At 47.1% G+C, this 18,507-nt stretch overlaps 1 protein-coding gene across 1 annotated transcript in view; it reads right to left on the bottom strand.

Moving 5' to 3' along the window:
• Positions 1-3,176: 3,176 nt before the first annotated feature.
• Positions 3,177-18,507, bottom strand: part of ZNF385C (zinc finger protein 385C) — a 114,744-nt gene continuing 99,413 nt past the window's right edge. Inside the window, exons 4-8 of the mRNA XM_056863494.1 lie at positions 17,446-17,614; positions 16,004-16,342; positions 6,372-6,550; positions 4,246-4,359; positions 3,177-3,404 (exon numbers count right to left, since the gene is read on the bottom strand). Coding sequence (XP_056719472.1) covers positions 3,183-3,404; positions 4,246-4,359; positions 6,372-6,550; positions 16,004-16,342; positions 17,446-17,614 — 1,023 coding nt within the window. The 3' untranslated portion in view covers positions 3,177-3,182. The remainder of the gene's footprint in view (positions 3,405-4,245; positions 4,360-6,371; positions 6,551-16,003; positions 16,343-17,445; positions 17,615-18,507) is intronic.

Raw genomic sequence — 18,507 nt, 5'->3', positions numbered from 1 at the left:
ATCAGGGCCAGGCTTGCTGGCAGCAACCACTGGGTGACTTGATACTAGCTGAAGTGCATGTTTGAACTAGGCCTGGCTGCTTGCTACTGTTCAACTGCAGCCACCCTATGAAAGCCAGTTTGGTGTAGTGGTTAGAGCTTCAGAGTAAGGTCTGGGGGACCCAGGTTCAAATTCCCATCTTGTTGTGGATGCTCACTGGGTGATTTTGGGCCAGTCACATACTTTCAGCCTAACGTACCTCACAGGGCTGTTGTAAGGATAAAAGGAGAGGAGCAGAATGCTTTGGTCCCCACTGTGGAGAAAAGTGGAGTATACATGAACTAAATAAATAATATATATAGCTGAAGATGGGAGGCAGATAAAAGGTAGTTTCTCCTAAGAAGGAGAAAACGAGGCAGGGAAAGGGGAGATGATATGGGGATTGCCAGAAAGAGGGAAAGAGGAAACACTGAAGGGAGAGGAAAGTGAGGTGCCCCACACAAGTCCTTGGAGGTGCCCTGTGATGTAAGTGGGCCTGGCTCAAAACAGATAAAAGGAAGCATTTCACACTACACATAGTTAAATTGTGGAATTCCCTGCCCCAGGATGTGGTCATGGTTGCTAACCTGGAAGGCTTTAAGAGGGGAGTGGACATGTTAATGGAGGAGAGGGGTATTCATGGCTACTAGTCAAAATGCATACTAGTCATGCTGCATACCTATTCTCTCTAGTATCAGAGTAGCATGCCTATTGTATTAGGTGCTGTGGAACACAGGCAGGATGCTGCTGCTGCAGTCGTCTTGCTTGCGGGCTTCCTAGAGGCACCTGGTTGGCCACTGGGTGAACAGACTGCTGGACTTGATGGACCTTGGTCTGATCCAGCAGGGCCTTTCTTATGTTCTTATGTTCTGGTTCAGTGGCCAGCATCATACAACTGAACCATAGTGTTCCTAGGTAGAGGCTGCTGGGTGGATGAGAGGGAAAACTGAAGACAGATGGGCAGATAAATGTAGGTTGGCTGTTGGGTGGGGAGGAGACAAGGAAGCAGGGAAAAGGGAGAGGCTATGGGGGCCTGCTGGAAAGGGAAAGAGGAAATAGTGGGGGACAGGGACATGAGTTGCCTCTTGCAAGTCCTTGTGGGTTCCCGCTTGTATATTATAACAGTCCACTGTGGCCCAATCTGTGGATACTTAAGTCTGAAGACCAGGGCTACAGAGACAGTAAACAGATTTCCCTATAGAAAAATCGGAAAAGTTAAAAGAAATGGAGGTGGGGCTTAAATCCCCCAAATGAAGAGATAATCGCCTGCGCTGCTACAGAAACACGTATCCTAGGGTTGCCAATCTCCAGGTACTAGCAGGAGATCGCCTACTATTATAACCGATCTCCAGCCACAGAGATCAGTTCAGCTGGAGAAAATGGCCGCTTTTGCAATTGCATTGAAGTCCCTCCCCTCCCCAAACCCCGCCCTCCTCAGGGTCTGCCCCAAAAACCTCCCACTAGTAGTGAAGAGGGACCTGGCAACCCTAACTTATCCTGTTGCAGGTCAGAGGGGGAGAAGTTTCTGTCGTAGCCCTTGAGGCCATTGGCGTTGGATAAAGGAGTCCTCGCCGCTGCCCCTCCCTTGAGGAGACAACCAGAAAGTTGAGCGGCCATGGGGGGGGGGGAACAGGGAGTTGAGCAGGAGGGCATGGGAGTACTGGCTGCCCCCTGCCAAGCCTGCAACCAGGGAATCAGGCCCCAGTGGTGGCAGCAGCAGCAATGGTGGTGGGAGAAGCTGCAGCAGGTCCAGCGATGGAGGCTGGGAGCCAGACCTGGTGGCTGCGATGTGGGGGGGGAGCGATAGCGGCAATGACTGGGGCAATCATAGTGGGGGTAGCTGGGAGCCGTGGCAGCCCCTGAAGCAGCGATGTGGGGGAAGAAGGAAGCTAAGAGGGGGAACGGATCTCCCCTGGAGAAAATGGCTGCTTTGCTCTATGGCATCATACCCCATTGAGGTTCCTCCCCACCTCAAGCCCCACCCTCCCCAGGCTCTACTCCCAAATTTCAACGAACTCCCCAACTCAGGACTGGCCACCCAAGACAATGTGCATTTTCAAACCTTAAGTGTAGCAGCTCCACACCCATTCTCCTCCCCTTCACACTCTTCCACAGCAAACTGTGTTGTATTCCTGGCAAACTCAAATACTATGGGAAGTGTAAACAGACCCACATAAGCCCTAGGAGTGGGGACCCTCTTTGCATCCAACTCCATCCTCTTTCCAAGACTGGAGATAAAAAAAAGAATTTTACAAATATTGGAAAAAAAAGCCAACAAGTTGGCTTCCCCCCTCCCCACCCCACCTCTCATAATCCATGCAGTATCCTTTCACACAGGCAGATTGGCATGCACCCCTCCCCGAGAGGAGAGAACAGAATATGGGATTCACAGTTTCTAAACTGAAAATTGTTTGGTCATTTAGGAAAACTAAAAAGTATTAGATTTTTGCCAATGGGCTTTCCTTTCGGGATCAGACATTAAGGCTTGAGAGGATAAGGGTACAAATTACACTATTTTTTTTCCTGTGGAAATAATGTTGCCAGAACTAGAGAGATTCCCCCTGAGTAGTGGCTCAGTGGTAATTCTTCCCCTTCCTCTGGAAAAAACCAGTTCAGTTTCTGGGCTAGTACAGGGATATCTTGGCACCTTCTCTTAATAAGGAGAACACTGAATCCTGAAATACAAGCCAGAGAAGAAAACGTCCATTATCCATTCAACAAACTCACATATGATTCCTGGATCACGGCGACCCTGTATAAAATGGCACTTCCAGCTGTCCAGACTTCTAATTACCCACATTTCTGGAACATTCCCCCAGCCCCTCCCCGCCCCCAACCACTGGTATAAGGACAATTGTGCTTGTGTATTGCTGGCCAGTGCCAGAAACCTTGGTGCATTATAGGATTGTCAGAATTTAGCAGGGAAGAATACTCGGGCAGGGGCCTAATCTCTTACTCCAAAGGATGATCCAATTTGACGAGGCAAGCAGAAACCCCTGCAAGCAAAACGGGTGCTGCTAGAAATCCAAGTAAGTTTCCAATTTGCATTTGCATGGAAAAAGAGGCCTGATCTACCGCCTCCCTCCATTTCCCCTGCACTGGTTCCCCTTGATTTCCCCTTACGCCAGTTAACCTGACCGAACCAAAAAGGATGCTGAGGTTCTTTAGTAAGGGGCAAAGAGGATGGGGCCCGTAGCTGCCCGCACAGGGCCTGGCGGGGTCCGGAACAGCGCTGGTCCAAAGAGAGGAGCTTGGAAGAGGGTGGCAGCAGCTGGTCGCAGCGTTAGCGGGCTGGGCAGGGCGCAGACGGCGGCTGAGGCGAAGGGGTTGGGCAGGAACCGTGCAGCCAGGGTCTTTGTGAGGTGCTTCTGCAGAGCCAGCTTGGACTGTGGAGGTAAGAAAGAGGTGGGTGAATACTGAGAGAGAAAGACTGTTAGGGGAGGGGCCGTGGCTCAGTGGTAGAGCATCTGCTTGGCATGCAGAAGATCCCAGGTTCAATCCCCAGAATCTCCAGTTAAAGGGACCAGGCAAGTAGGTGATGTGAAAGACCCCTGCCTGAGACCCTGGAGAGCCGCTGCCAGTCTGAGTGGACAATACTGACTTGGATGGGCCGAGGGTCTGATTCAGTATAAGGCAGCTTCATGTGTTCATGTGACACACACACACACAACCATATGAGCCAATCCGATGCATAAATCCCCAGGTCAGTATGGGAACTTAGGTCAGTGTGGTGTAGTGGTTAAGAGCGATGGTTTGGAGCGGTGGAGTCTGATCTGGAGAACCGGGTTTGATTCCCTACTCCTCCACATGAGTGGTGGAGGCTAATCTGGTGAACTGGATTTGTTTCCCCACTCCTACACATGAGATCAGTTGTAATAGCGGGAGATCTCCAGCCACCAATTGGAGGTAGGCAACCCTAATGATGACTGAAACACACACAAAAGAGGCACCTGGATTTATAACCCTATTGTGTAACAGTAAAATGGTGGTATTCCCCCCCCCCCATACACACACCTATCACCTCTTCCAGTTCCACATTGTTGACAACAACATGCACTGCTCTGCAGCAAGAAAAGGCTGCTTAGCCTTCCCAATTCTCTAGAGACTAGGAGGGTGCAGGAACTGGCCTTCCCCTGAATAAACCGGCATCCACGGGAAACTCCCGCCAACTCCCACAAACACTGCCAATAGGCAGAGCGGTCGGTTCGCACTTGCAGAGACAAATACCTTCAGAATACTCACTGCCAGGGCCGCGTTCTTCTGGAGCTTGCTATATGGGCTGTATTTGGGCTTTGGGGGCTTCCCCGCCAACCTGTCCTTATGCCGCCTGCTGCTCATGTGCTGTGGGTGGAGAAACGAGAATGCCCTCAGCATTATACACTCAAAGAGAAGGCTGCGCTGAAAGATCTTCGCAAAGGGGCAATCTAGTTCAGAGGTGGGCAGAAGGGTCAACTGTGTTCCACTTAGGGTAGCCAGGACCCCCTTGGCCACCAGTAGGGGGTGGAGGGTAGGGTTGCCAGATCCAGGCTGGGAAACCTCTGGAGATTTGGGGGCGGAGCCCGGGGAGGACAGGGACCTCAGTGGGGCACAATGCCATAGAGTCCACCCTCCAAAGCATCCATTGTCTCCAGGGGAACTGATCTCTGTAGTCTGGAGATGAGCTGTAATTTGGGAAGATCCCCTGGTCCCACCTGGAGGCTGGCACCCCTAGTTCCACTAGTGGATATCCAGTTGACTACTGAAAGCTGCTATGTTTATTTTAGCTCTTCATGGTTTAGGACCAACATACCTGAAGGACCAACTACTCCCTTTCAAACCTACGCAACCACTGTGGATCATCTTCTGAGGCTTGCTTCGGGTGACCCCACCATCTGAGGCTAGACAGGCAACAACCCAAGACAGGGCCTTCTGCGTTGTGGCACCAAAAATCTGGAACTCTCTCCCTGGACAGATTTGTTTGACTCCTTCTGTTGTCACTTTCTGCCAATGGGGGACGATTTTTTGCTTTGTTTTGTTTGGCATTCCCTCCATGATCTCTCCTTCCTGCCCAATGTTTCAGTTGTTCCGTTTATGTTTTTGTATATGCTCTCAGGTTGTGAGCAGAGCTTTTTGACTGATTTTGGGTGAAAACGCACGGTCGCTTTATCCTCCTTTAATCCCTGTTTTAGCCAGGATCGAACGCACATTAGGCGAAACGCATGTGTTCGATCCTGGCTAAAACAGGGATTAAAGGAGGATAAAGCGACCATGCGTTTTCGCCCTTTGTTTCACTAGTGTGTTTTTGTATCTTTTAATGTTTTCTTAGGACGTGATTTTAATATGTATGTTTTAATTTGTTAGCTGCCTTGGTGGCCCTTATGAGGGCAGAAAAGTGGAGTATAATTTTTAAAACAAATATTTTAAACCACTTTTCCTTCCCTTGCAAATGCAGCATCCAAGACTGTTTTATCAAGGAGGAAATCAGCATATGTGTGTGTTGGGGGGTGGTGGTTAAGAGGGAAGCTTTAACCCTTTTTGTGCCTGAAAAGAGCCTCCCTCTCTGAAAATTATTTTATTTATTTGTATGTTTGTTTGTCAAACGTATACCCCACCAATCCCTTGACAAGCAAGGCTCGGCGTGGCTTACAACAAAGTAAAATACAATTCAATAGACAATCTTAAAAGTAATAACAACAACAACGATAAATACAAATATATACAAAACACAATTTAAAACCAACTTCAAAAATCTCCTATTGAAACACCGTTAAATCCAACAACCCAACAGTAAAATCATCTGGTGGAAACAATACAAGAATTGCAAGACATGTGTGGTGACTAATTAAAAGGCTGTTGGAAGCGCTCTGTCTTGCAAGCCCTGCGAAAGCTAACAGGGTCCCACAGGGCACATGTGTCCTCGGATAAGACATTCCGCCAGGGCAGGGCCACCAACAAGAAGGCCCTCGCCCTGGTAGAAGAGAGGCGTGCCACTCGAGGGTTGGGCACCACCAGAAGATCGTGTGACGAAGAATGCAGGCAACGTGAGGGATCATAAAGGGAGGGGCAGTCCTTCAGGGGTAATGGTCCCAGACCATTTAGGGCTTTTAACCTCGCTGGGAAGAATTTACCTATATTAAAGCAGCTGAGCGTGGCTTTTTTTTTTTTTTTTTGAGCAAGGAAATGACAAAGGAGGAGAAAGGGCCCCATCCAAAGCACTTTTTTCATCTTGTAAAATCGAAACAGGCAAAACATTCAGCACATGTCTAATCATAACACTACAGTTCATTCAAGTAGCTGAAGAGGAAGCCCTTTCCCGCTGAGACCATTCATAGAATCATAGAGTTGGAAAGGACCACCAGGGTCATTCTACTGACCTGTTTGAGCTGGGTTTCGGAGTTGACATAAATCTCGCACGCCTGGCACTGGAAGGCCTTGTTTTGGATGCCTTTGCTGCCAATGCGCTTGGGCTTGTGCCCCATTCGAGAGAGGACCTTCCCCCTGCCTCGTCTCGGCAAAACTGCCTGGCCTTCCAGCATGGATTTGTGCTTAGCTCCTAGGAATCAGAGAGAAAAATGAATGATAAGAAGTGACAAAAAGAAGGCTATCATGTACGTAGGGATGATATCACTCCTCTTTTCTTGTTGAGTTTCTTGTTGAGTTTGCAAGTTGACTGAGAGTTAGGGTTGCCAGCTCTGGGTTGGGAAATACCTGGAGATTTTGGGAGTGGAACCTGAGGAGGTCGGGGTTTGGGGAGAGGAGGGACTTCAGTAGGGTATTATGCCATACAGTCCACCTTCCAAAGTGGCCATTTTCTCCACGTGAACTGGTTTCTGTTGCCAGGAGATCAGTTGTAATAGAGGGAAATCTCCAGGTGCCACCTGGAGGTTGGCAACCCTACTGAGAGTTCACATAGTGTAAATTAACCCTGCTGCTTAGATCTACCTTCATCTTGGACAGTTAGTTTAAAAGGTTGCAGAAAAAAAGTTAGATTAATTGCTTTTTAAAAGAGATTAAGAGTTGAAATATGGCTTTATCTTGCTGTATCAGATATAGCTCACATGCACCTGCTAATGTTGCTTCTCTCATATTTAGTTATAACCAAACAGATACCTGGATATAACTACATGACTGTAATAGATTAGATTTACAGAAAGACAAGAGTGATATTTTCCTCTAAATATGCACTCCTGTGACAAGCAAATCAGAGATGTCTGGCTGGAAATCTTAGAAGAATAGGTGAGATCTCTGGGAGAGATTTTTGGGTAACTTGGGCTTTTTTTTGATAATCCCAAAAAGCAGTGAGACAAAAGCTGAAACCTGATTGCTTTTTAAAACTATTGCTTGCTATAATATGATTAAGCAATGGCCCAGGCTAGCCTGATCTCGTCAGATCTCAGAAGCTAAGCAGGGTCAGCCCTGGTTAGTATTTGGATGGGAGACCACCAAGGCATACCAGGGTTGCTGTGCAGAGGAAGGCACTGGCAAACCACCTCTGTTAGTCTCTTGCCATGAAAACCCCAAAGAAGGGGTCGCCATAAGTCAGCTGCGACTTGAAGGCACTTTATACACACACAGAGGACCTTTAATACATTTAGCAATTATCTTCACAGTGATTGCAGGGTTAACTTTTTCAGGCCTATATATATTTTTATCTTTCTCAATAAAAAGAATCTTTTCTTTTGTCAATAAAAGATTAAAAAAAATATGCAGGTGTTCTGTCTGGTTTGCTGGTTAACAGTTCAGAGAACGGAATCCCATTCCCTACACTTCTGTATTCTCAGAGTTAAAGGTCGTAAATTACCTTTAATAAGATAAATCCTGGAGAACTCTGCTGCTAATCAGTTTTGCACGGGCAAATCCTTGAAAATTGTTTAGCACATATTTTCTCATAGGATGTGGGAAGGAATCTCTCGTTACAATCGGAAAGCTATAAAACATCACTCTCTCCCCAGGGACAAGAAAAAGATCTCGTTCACAGCTCTCTGCAGCTCATTCTTAAATCTTCATTCTACCCCCCCTTCCCACATTAAACCCAGAGCTATTAACCACAGTACTCAGGATTCCCAGTTTTTCATCCATTCCCAACCTCGTGTGTTTTATTGCTTCAACAGGAACCTTTGGGTCAGCTCTCTACTTTTCCAACATTCATACAAGCCGCTCTGAGCTTCCTATACATGGGGTGGGGGGAAGCAAACCCTTCTTTCAAACTGATCTAACTGTAAGGACAGCCCTAGGTATTTGGCTAGGAAAGCACATTCTTAAAAGCGTTCTCTCTATTTTCCTTAGGCCACCACCAAGACTGATTTTAAGAGTTATTTTTCGCAATATACCACACCTTTCAGGTGAGAGACACTTCCACATGACCCTTGCTGATTCTTCTTATCTGGGTTGTGGATGCTCCGGTCTTTAGCATATGCCTTACCAATGCTCTCAAAGCTCTCTCCCTCAAAATAAGAAGTATAAAACGAATAAAAACAGTGTGCAACTGATTAACTAATACATTGGCCCTAGTATGCTGGAAATGTGAGTTTGGTTCTGATTTGGAAAATCTGATCAGCATGGGTAGTGTGTGGTGAGCTTCTGGCTTGAGTGCATTGCTGCTATTTTATTTATTCATTCATTTAAATCATTTATACCTCACCTTGTATCACCAATGGGGACCCAAAGCAGCTTACACTGTCCTCATAAGAACATAAGAAAGTCCCTACTGGATCAGACCAAGGCCCATCAGGTCCAGCAGTTTGTTCCCACAGTGGCCAACCAGGTGCCTCTAGGAAGCCCACAACAAAACAACTGCAGCAGCACCATCCTGCCTGTGTTCCACCACACCTAAGATAATGTAATGTAATGTAATATAATGTAACGTAATATAATGCTCCTCTGATCCTGGGGAGAATAGGTGCGCATCATGACTAGTAGCCATTTTTACTAGTAGCCATGAATAGCCCTCCCCTCCACGAACATGTCCACTCCACTCTTAAAGCCTGCTCCTCTCCTACATTTTATTCTCCCGATAACCCTGTGGGGTACGTTAGGCTGAGAGTGTGTGACTGATCCAAGGTCACCCCATGGCAGAATGGGGATTTGAATCTGGATCTCCCAGATCCTTCTCTGACAGCCTGACCACTAGACAATGCCGCCTTTCTATGTGATGGTAGGGAAAACCTGCAACTTGTAGAGTTCCTGGGCTAGCAAGTCAAGTCCACTCATCGGAGGTCTCTAGTTAACCATGTGATCAACTACAGGCATAAATGACGACATTTTTACCATTCCTCCAACAATGCCAGTCATACCTCACGATAGTACAGCTCTTTTCATCCATTCGCTAAACCAGCATTTTTCAAACTGGCATTAGGGCATGCCAGGTGGTCTACGAGGGTACTCCAAAGTGCCCACAAGTCCTTTTAAAGGTGAGCCTTTATTGCATTTATCCAACTAGTATGTGACCCTTTCCTGCATTTATCCAACTAATGTGAAAATGGAGCCCTACTCAGTATTCTAGAAATGAAGGCAGGGACTTTTTGCCTCAGAGGAAGGGGATAAAATCAGCTTCCCTCCCTTTCAAATGGTAAGAAATCATAAAGCTGATGCCAACTGCAATCAGCTAGCTACTAGATCAACTTGGCAAGAAAACACACTGATTGAAATTATTCAAGTCCTCAGTATGCTAATTGACTGAGTCGGGCAGTCAACCCTATTTCCACATGCACAGGATTTCAGCACAGAGAGAGAGAGAGAGAGAGAGAGAGAGAGAGAGAGAGAGAGAGAGAGAGAGCATTCTGTATCCATTGACAGTAATAGCCAAGGGCATTTTTCAAATGAATACCAGAAGTCCAAGTTGTGTATCAGTAGGGTTGCCAACCTCCAGGTACTTACACACTGGCTGAGAAGTTTGGTTGAGGAGGATTACTCCCCACCCAACACAGGAGCGAGTTACTAAAAAGCCAGTGTGCAAGTAACAGTATGACTTTGTTTATATAGTGTTGTATAAATTGTAAGTATTTAATAGTTAAGATATGTTAAAAAATACCTGCAATAGAATAGCATGTATTGTCTTCTTGTTCAATGAGAAAAACCTTGACCTTTCCTAATTGTTATGCCATGTAGCCAATGATCATAATAATCTATAAGAGATGTATATGTAGATATATTCTTAATAACATGTATATATACTACAGTGGATTCTGAGGAAGACCTAGAGGGTCGAAACAGGGTGATAACCAGACAACTGTAGCTGGACCACCCTCCATGGGGAATCATCAGGACCATAGAGGCTACACAATTTGAAGAGTATCACATCTGAAGAAACATTACAATTGACCTGCATTACTTTTATTAATAAGGACTATGTCACTATTGTCCTACTGTGATACTCTCTGATGTAACATATAATTGTAGCAGAGCTACATAACCTCGGTGATTGATGTGGTTTTATGCGCTTACCGTTGGAAAATAATTGTTCATCATTGAGAACATTGAAATTGATGTTTATTGTTTGCTCTCATGCTTGATAATATTATGAACAAATACAGTAAAATGCATGATATATAGTGCTTTTGGCATCTTCTGCTGGTTGTTGTTTACACAATATATGGTACAGCAGGCTAACTTACGTTTACCAAACCTCCAGGTACTAGCTGGAGATCGCCTGCTATTACAACTGATCATGACCTGCAGGGTACTTCAACAGATAGCACGACTGTATATACAAGGGTGATGCTCTGATTGATAGGTCCTTAATTCTTCAATCTAAGTCTTCTCCATGGTTTAAAGTAATAAAAAATACCATTTCAGAACTAATTATTTTGTTAACATCTCAGTCCAAAAGCTCAGAATGGCTTTCACATTTTTACATTTTCAGTCAATGCAAACTACAATATTGGATGGCCAATATAATGAAGTACCATTAGCCCAATGTATCTGCGTATGTGGCTCTGCTATAGAGGATTTACCCAATTATATTTTAGCTTGTCCTCTTTATGCAATACCTAGGGGAAAATTCCTTCATATGATATTAACTGGGTTAAACTTGCTTCCTGATTCCAATAAATTAGTATTTTTGTTGTCAGACACTGACTCATTTATCGCTTATATGCTGTCACCATTTGCTACAGCAGCTAAAAAGATAAGAGCTAAACTGGTGCCAAACAATAACCAGCTAGAACTGATGGCCGGCTAGGATATGCTCCAATTATACTGTATTTTATCATAATTTATATGGCACCTTGCATTTTATCTTTATTGCATAATTTTCTTGTTTCATTGTTTAATTTATTTTGTAAAGGCTTTTGGCTACCTACAAATAAATATTTACCGTACTTTACAAGTGATCTCCAGCCTATAGAGATCAATTCACCTGGAGAAAATGGCCGCTATGGCAACTGGACTCTATGGCATTGGAATCCCTCCCCTCCCCAAACCCTGTCCTCCTCAGGCTCCGCAACAAAAACCTCCTGCCGGTGGCGAAGAGGGACCTGGCAAACCTATCCACCAGTGTCATCTTCCACTATTGCTGCTGCTCAGTAGCTACCCTTCAAGGATTCCTTTGAGCTGCAATTAGTGTTGCCAACCTCCAGGTGGTGGCTGGAGATCTCCTGCTATTACAACTGATCTCCAGCTGTTAGAGATCAGTTCCCCTGGAGAAAATGGCCGCTTTGGCAATTGGACTCTATGGCACTGAAATCCCTCCCCTCTCCAAACCCCGCCCTCCTCCTCCTCCTCCTCCTCCTCCTCCTCCTCCTCCTCCTCCTCCTCAGAAGTAGTGTTGGTTTTTATATGCCGACTTTCTCTACCACTTAAGGGTAGGGTTGCCAGGTCCCTCTTTGCCACCGGCAGGATATTTTTGGGGCAGAGCCTGAGGAGGGCGGGGTTTGGGGAGGGGAGGGACTTCAATGCCATAGAGTCCAATTGTCAAAGTGGCCATTTTTCTCCAGGCAATCTGATCTCTATCGGCTGGAGATCAGTTGAATTAGCAGGAGATCGCCTGCTACTACCTGGCAGTTGGCAACCCTACTTAAGGGAGACTCAAACCGGCTTACAATCACCTTCCCTTCCCCTCCCCACAACAGACACCCTGTGAGGTAGGTGGGGCTGAGAGAGCTCTAACAGAGCTGTAACTTGCCCAAGGTCACCCAACTCGCTTCGTGTGTAGGAGTGAGGAAACAAATCCAGTTCACCAGATTAGCCTCCACCGCTCATGTGGAGGAGTGGGGAATAAAATCTGGTTCTCAGAGTCCACCGCTCCAAACCACCGCTCTTAACCACTACACCACACTGGCTCTCATAACTGCGGAGGCCCGCTGAACTTATTCCCTGTTCTCTTGCCGCAACCGTCACTGCCACCACCAGAGAGGATTCCCTTTTTATCTTCTTGCCCTCCCTTTCCATTCTGCTATTCAGGGAGCAGCAAATGCCTGGACAAGAAGGCAGTGTAGCAGGTGGGGAAAGTTTTATAGGTGCTGAAGCAGCAGAATTATCCCTGGTAAACCAGTGTCCTATGTAGGCTGACCAGGGACATACGTAACTCTAGCCAACCTAGCAGCAGCCAGAGAGCAAGCCCCATGCCACAAAAAACGTAGGATACTCTAGTTTTGCCTTACCAAGAGTCTTTCCAATAGGGACCATCCGTCCTCAGTGGTATCTGCGCATCTGTGGTCGTTTATGCATGGGAGTTTGACGTCGGGTTCGATGCTCACCCGACTCACACTTTTCTCTAGCGAATTCAAAAATGGCTATGCACCAGCAAAAGTCACTAAGCTCAAATCCAGAAGAGTCTCCCTGCCCCTTGAGAATGCTGCTTTGTAACTGGCTGTAGTGCTTACTGTGAGAAAAACGTCCAGTCCCCCCCCCACCACAGAAACCCAAGTGCCACGGTAAAGCCATTTCAAAAAAAGGAGCTCTCTTAAAGGAACGGAATGTGGGGGAGAAACCCAAGACTTGTTTTTAAACCCATTTTATGTGACAAAGAACTCTGGCGGGGAGATAAAAAAACAGGAAGCATTTGAGTCCACCCCCCCCCCCGAAACACTGCTTTGTAATTGGTTACTGTAAATTGCTTGCTGTAAATTGCTTACTGTAAAAAATGTCACACACACCCCAGCTCCACTCTCCCATGCTTTGAATTATGCATGGAGAGGAGGACGATTTGACCCAGGCTGATCTCAGGAGAGATCCAAGAATCGAGATTTCACAGCAACGGGAAGACCCAGGATTTGCGAAAGCTGGCCGTGAGGTCATCTCTAATGGATGGAAAACTTATGCATAACTCCCACGAACAACCGAGTCAGTGCAAGGGCGAACATGAGCCCAAGTACCCATGCTTAAACGACCTGTGTCTTTGAAACTGACAAAGTGGGCTGTAGTCTGCAAAAGCTGATGCTGCAATTAGGACTTGTTAGTCCTTGAGGCTCCTGTTTAATTCTTGCTGCCACAGACACCCATGACCTCTGGAACGGCCTTTTGCGTGCATGGCCCACAGAAACTGGGGGAAACACAAGGAATTTGCTAGTTCCTTTTCCTGCTCCAAATTGACTTCCACGTTGGTAACCCAAGCTTTTTACTATCTATCTTTTGCCTAGGGTTGCCAACCTCCAGGTGATGGCTGGAGATCTCCTGGGATTACAACTAATCTCCAGGCAACAAAAATCAGTTCATCTGGAATTACACCCCATTGAAGTTCCTCCCCTCTACAAACCACACCCTTCTCAGGCTCCACCTCCCAAATCTCCAACCCAGAGCTGGCAACCCTACTTTTGCCAAGGAGACAGTACCTACTTCATCTTAACAAACCAACAAACCACAGTGTTAAATATGAGATCTAATCAGGCTGAGAAACCCACTGCGGTTCCAAGAAACCTCTAGGGGTCGCCCTTGCATCATCCTTCTTCCCTGGTGTTGAAATGGAAAAGAGGAATGAAGGAAGCAACACTTCTGGGAAGACTCCTGGGTTGAAGACAGGGAGTTTCTGTGTCCCGTTCCACCCTCTTGGCCTTCTAGCCATGTTTTTCACTCCTCGTTCACCTTCATGCCCACTGATTTCCCTACACATCACCTCCAGAGTTGCTCTAGAACACTGGTTCCCAACCAGGGGTCCGTGGACCCCCAGGGGTCCGCGATAACTAAATTAAGGTCCGCGAAACAAAGTTATAAACCCATAATAAATTAATATTTTCAATTAAAAGTTCTCTATTATGAAAATATATATTCAAATATTATTCTAAGTTTAATGTTTAACTAACGGTTATGATTAAAGTTTATTTTCAAATTCTCGGAATTTTTATTTTGAACCTTGGGGTCCCTACACCAAACAAAAAAGTCCTAGTGGTCCCTGGTCAAAAAAAGGTTGGGAACCACTGCTCTAGAATTTCAAACCAGTGGTCACAACCGTTTTTAGCTAACCAACAAATGGGACCGAACAGAATTTTGAGACAGCGCCAAAACTTAAATTCGTGCCCTGAACACAGCTTCAAAATGAGAAGATTGGCTCTGAATTCTATAAATCAGAAACCTTCCAGCACAAAGTTGGGGGTTCCCTTGGTGCGAAATGTGGCAGGCGTTAAGGGGCAAAAGTCAGAAAAAACTTGGACGCAATTGATACCACTAGCCCTGGTACAGAATCATTAACTGGATAACTCTACTGATGTAATGAGGTTAGAGAAAAGTATCATTTCCCTTAATTCCTAATTACTGTTGTTTTCCATAGTCCCCTACAAATCAGGCTGCCAATCCTCCAAGTGGGGCCTGGAGATCTCCTGGAATTACAACTATCTCCAAGCCTTTTATGCAGGGACGTTTGCCCGCAGTCACCCCCGCCAACTGCTTCGGGGCTTCCTCGTGATTATGCATGCTTTTCCCGCCTGTCAGAGGTCGCCTTGCTCTCCCTGAGTGTTTTGCCCATGTTTTCCAGATGCTGTTTCAGCCAGAATCTGGAAAACGCAGGCAAAATGCGCGGGGAGAGTGAGGCGACCTCTGACAGGCGGAAGAGGCATTCATACTCAAAAGGAAGCCCCAAAGCACTTGGCAGGGGTGACCACGGGGAAACGTCATTTGACACCCGCGGCTGTCCTCAATTATAGGTCTGGTGGAAAAGCCCTGTCTTACAGGCCCTGTGGAACTCTTTAAGGTCCCACAGGGCCCTAATGATACTGAGGAGGGAGTTCCACCAGGCCGGAGCCGGGGGCAAAAACACCCTGGCCCCCGTTGAGGACAGTCACACATTTCTGGGGCTGGGGACCACCAGCAAGTTATTATCAGCAGAACGTAACGTTCTTTTCTGGGTGTACCAGGACAGGCGGTCCCAAAGGTAGGAAAGTCCCAGACCATGTAAGGCAGGGGTGTCGAACTCAATTGTTACGAGGGCCAGATATGACATGAATATCACTTGGTCGGGCCGGGCCATGCCTCACCAGCCCAGATCGAGAGTGGGGCTGCCCTAGCTGGCTCACAGGCCAGATAAGAGCTCTCAAGGGGCCGGATCCGGCCCTTGGGCCTTGAACACATGAAGCTGCCTTATACTGAATCCGACCCTTGGTCCATCGAAGTCAGTACTGTCTAGTCAGACTGGCAGCAGCCCTCCGGGATCTCAGGCAGGGGTCTTCCACATCACCTACTTGCCTAGTCCCTTTCACTGGAGATGCCAGGTATTGAACCTGGGACCTTTTGCATGCCAAGCAGATGCTGTACCAAGCAGATGCTTTACCACTGCATGCCAAGCAGATGCTCTACCACTTACACCCCTGGTGTAAGGCTTTAAAGGTCAAAACCAGCACCTCGAACCTGATCCGATACTCCAGCTAGAGCCAGTGCAGTTGTCGAAGTACTGGCTATATATGTTCTTACAGTGAGGTCCCCGTAAGGAGACCATTTTAAAAAGCAGGCCAAACTGTTTTGAGCACAAGAGAGGTTTTCATGATGGGCTCTCTACATGAGGCTCTTGTAGCAATCCCACCACAATGTGCACCCGTCCCTCACCACTGTGCTCCCCACGAGCTGGCAAAGGGCTCCTTACCGGAGTTATGAGCTTCCAACTGGGAGGTGGAGTTGACAGTCACCTTGCAAGTGGGACAGAACAAGTGTTGCTTAGTTTTCTTCCCCTCTTTCTCCCCCTCCAGTCCTGAGCTGATGGTGCTGCCCGATTCGGTGACCGGAGTCTCCGCTCCAGGGGCCGCTGACGAGGAGGCCACACTCACAGTGTCCGGAGCTCCCTCTGAGGGCTCTGAAACGGGTGGGGAGACCAGGGGCAGGACGCCGCTCATCAGCTCGGCAGGGGACTTCTCTAGGGGGGACATCACCAAGCTGTACTGCTCCGCTGTCCGCTGCTTCAAATCCAGCAGGCCATTGGGTTGTACTAACAAAGGAGGGGAAAAAAGACATGCATTATTGAAAGATACTTCAAGTAACTGTCATTTACTTCCATTACAGGTATGTTCCAACAGGGATCATTACGTCAAGTCAAGCCAAGTTTTATTTCAATACGATTATCAGCTCTAGGTAAAAATCAAAGTTAGGTTAAAATAATAAAATAAAATAATAAAAGTTGATGATTCTGGAAGGATGATGTGAAGAAGAGGAGGAAAGATCTTCTACTGGGAAACGTTTTCAGTTAGCCATTTACGAATCCCACTAGACCGGAGGCAGAATTTGGCTACTTGAATGTAGCCCGAGAGGAGTCTGCTAAGAGGGAAACTTTAGCTTCTTCAGATCTCCCAGGGAAGGTTGACAATACGGGGAGAAGATTATTACGTAAGATCATTACAAAACTAGTGGTCGATCTAGGCCAGCTTCTTGTATCACACAGTGGCCAACCAGTTGCCTTCCCTTGTTTTCTAGTGCCCACAAGATCAAATTCCAGAAGCTTGTTGGCTCCAGGGCTATAGTTAGGGTTGCCAACCTTTAGGTGGCCCCTGGAGATCTCCCGCTATTACAACTGATCTCCTGATGATCAAGGTCAGTTCCCCTGCTTTGGAGGGTGAACTCTACAGCATTATACCCTGCTGAAGTCCCTCCCCTCCCTAAACCCTGCCCTCCCCAGGATCCACCCCCCAAAATCTCCAGGTGGTTCCCAACCCAGAGCTGGCAACCCTAGCTGTAGTCCAATAGCAAGTCCTGATAAATTTTTTTAAGATTCCTGATGTGGGGAAAACAGCAGTGGACAGAGTAAAGCCTGCATAAAACTCTCATGTGCATGCTCCATTGCCAGTGCACATGCCTCTGCATTTGCTGCAGTAATGACATGGAAACAGAGAATCCTCACTGTGTGGATGGCAGCCCACATCCATTTCCAAATGCAGCCAGAGTCTGACCCCAATTCAGCGTTCAAGGAGAGAATTCCCAGACTTGCCCATTACTCCGGGAATGCCTCCGTTGCAGGCCGGATCATGGGGCTCATTCATTTCATTTATTCCATTTATTACGGTCATTTGACCAGCATGGGGCTCTTCCCCTGCTCACCTGAGTCGCTGGTGGCGTCTCCAGCGAGGTCCAGCGGGGCATCCAAGTCGGCTGGTTTTTCTTGGCCGCTGCTGCGGCTCTCAGGCACCTTCTGCTTGGTCTTTGCTCCTTCGATGGCTTTGAGTCTCCGGGCGTGCTTGTGGCCTCTGTAATGTGCCTCGGCTTGATTCTGAGAAAGACACAAATGTCAGGGTTGGTGAGCGGTGCAAGAAAGGGTACGGGGCGAAGGCCGTTCCTCTGCTTAGTAAGTAGACCGAAGGAAAGCTAGAACGTGATCCCTGGTAATGGGAGGGCATAATTCTGACGCTGCTTCCATTTCCAAGTTAGCAGAAAACATCAGAGCAAAACAGAGTGGGTGATTATGCCCCCCCACAGTTTCCTTCCATCCCTGTCTCACACACATAGGTCGTTTATGCATGGGTACTTTCACTCATGTTCACCCCCGTCTGTCTCGGTTGTTCCTTGGAGTTATGCATGAGTTTTCCCTCCGTTAGAGATGACCTCGCTGACAGCCCTCACAAATCCCAGAACTTCTGCCAGTCAGAGCAGACAAGACTGACCTTGACAGATCAATGGTCTGACTCTGGAGAAAGGCAGCTTCGTGGGTTCACAGTGCCCCTTAAAAACCAAGAAGGCAGCAGTCGCAAAAGGGACACGGTTTCCATGCTACAAAGATGAAACCGACCAAGGTTTCAGGAACACGGGCATAAAAATGTGGAGACAGGAACTCTTCCCATGTGCTAAAACAATCTCCCAGAACAAGCATTTGGGGGGGGGGGAGGAGAAGAGGGCAGGGAGGTCACTCATTCCATCAGCAAGGGGCCTCAAATCACCCCTCTCAACACTACACACAGTAAGACAAACCACTGAGTGACTCTCATTTTAATTCAAGGCGGATGACAGTTTCCATGAATTTGCCGCAGAGTCATTCTTTCTAGCGACAATGGGGGTGCATCGTCTCTGACTGCGAAGCACACAAGCCTTACCGGGGAGTGGGGCACTCGGTAATATTTTGCAGGCTCTTTTTTTTTAATCAGCACCAAACAGGCCGGGGAAATCAGC

The sequence above is a fragment of the Euleptes europaea genome, chromosome 18 (assembly GCF_029931775.1).
Source record: "Euleptes europaea isolate rEulEur1 chromosome 18, rEulEur1.hap1, whole genome shotgun sequence".
NCBI lineage: Eukaryota > Metazoa > Chordata > Lepidosauria > Squamata > Sphaerodactylidae > Euleptes > Euleptes europaea.
The sequence above is the reverse complement of the archived record's forward strand: the minus strand, read 5'-3'. Positions and strand labels throughout refer to the sequence as shown.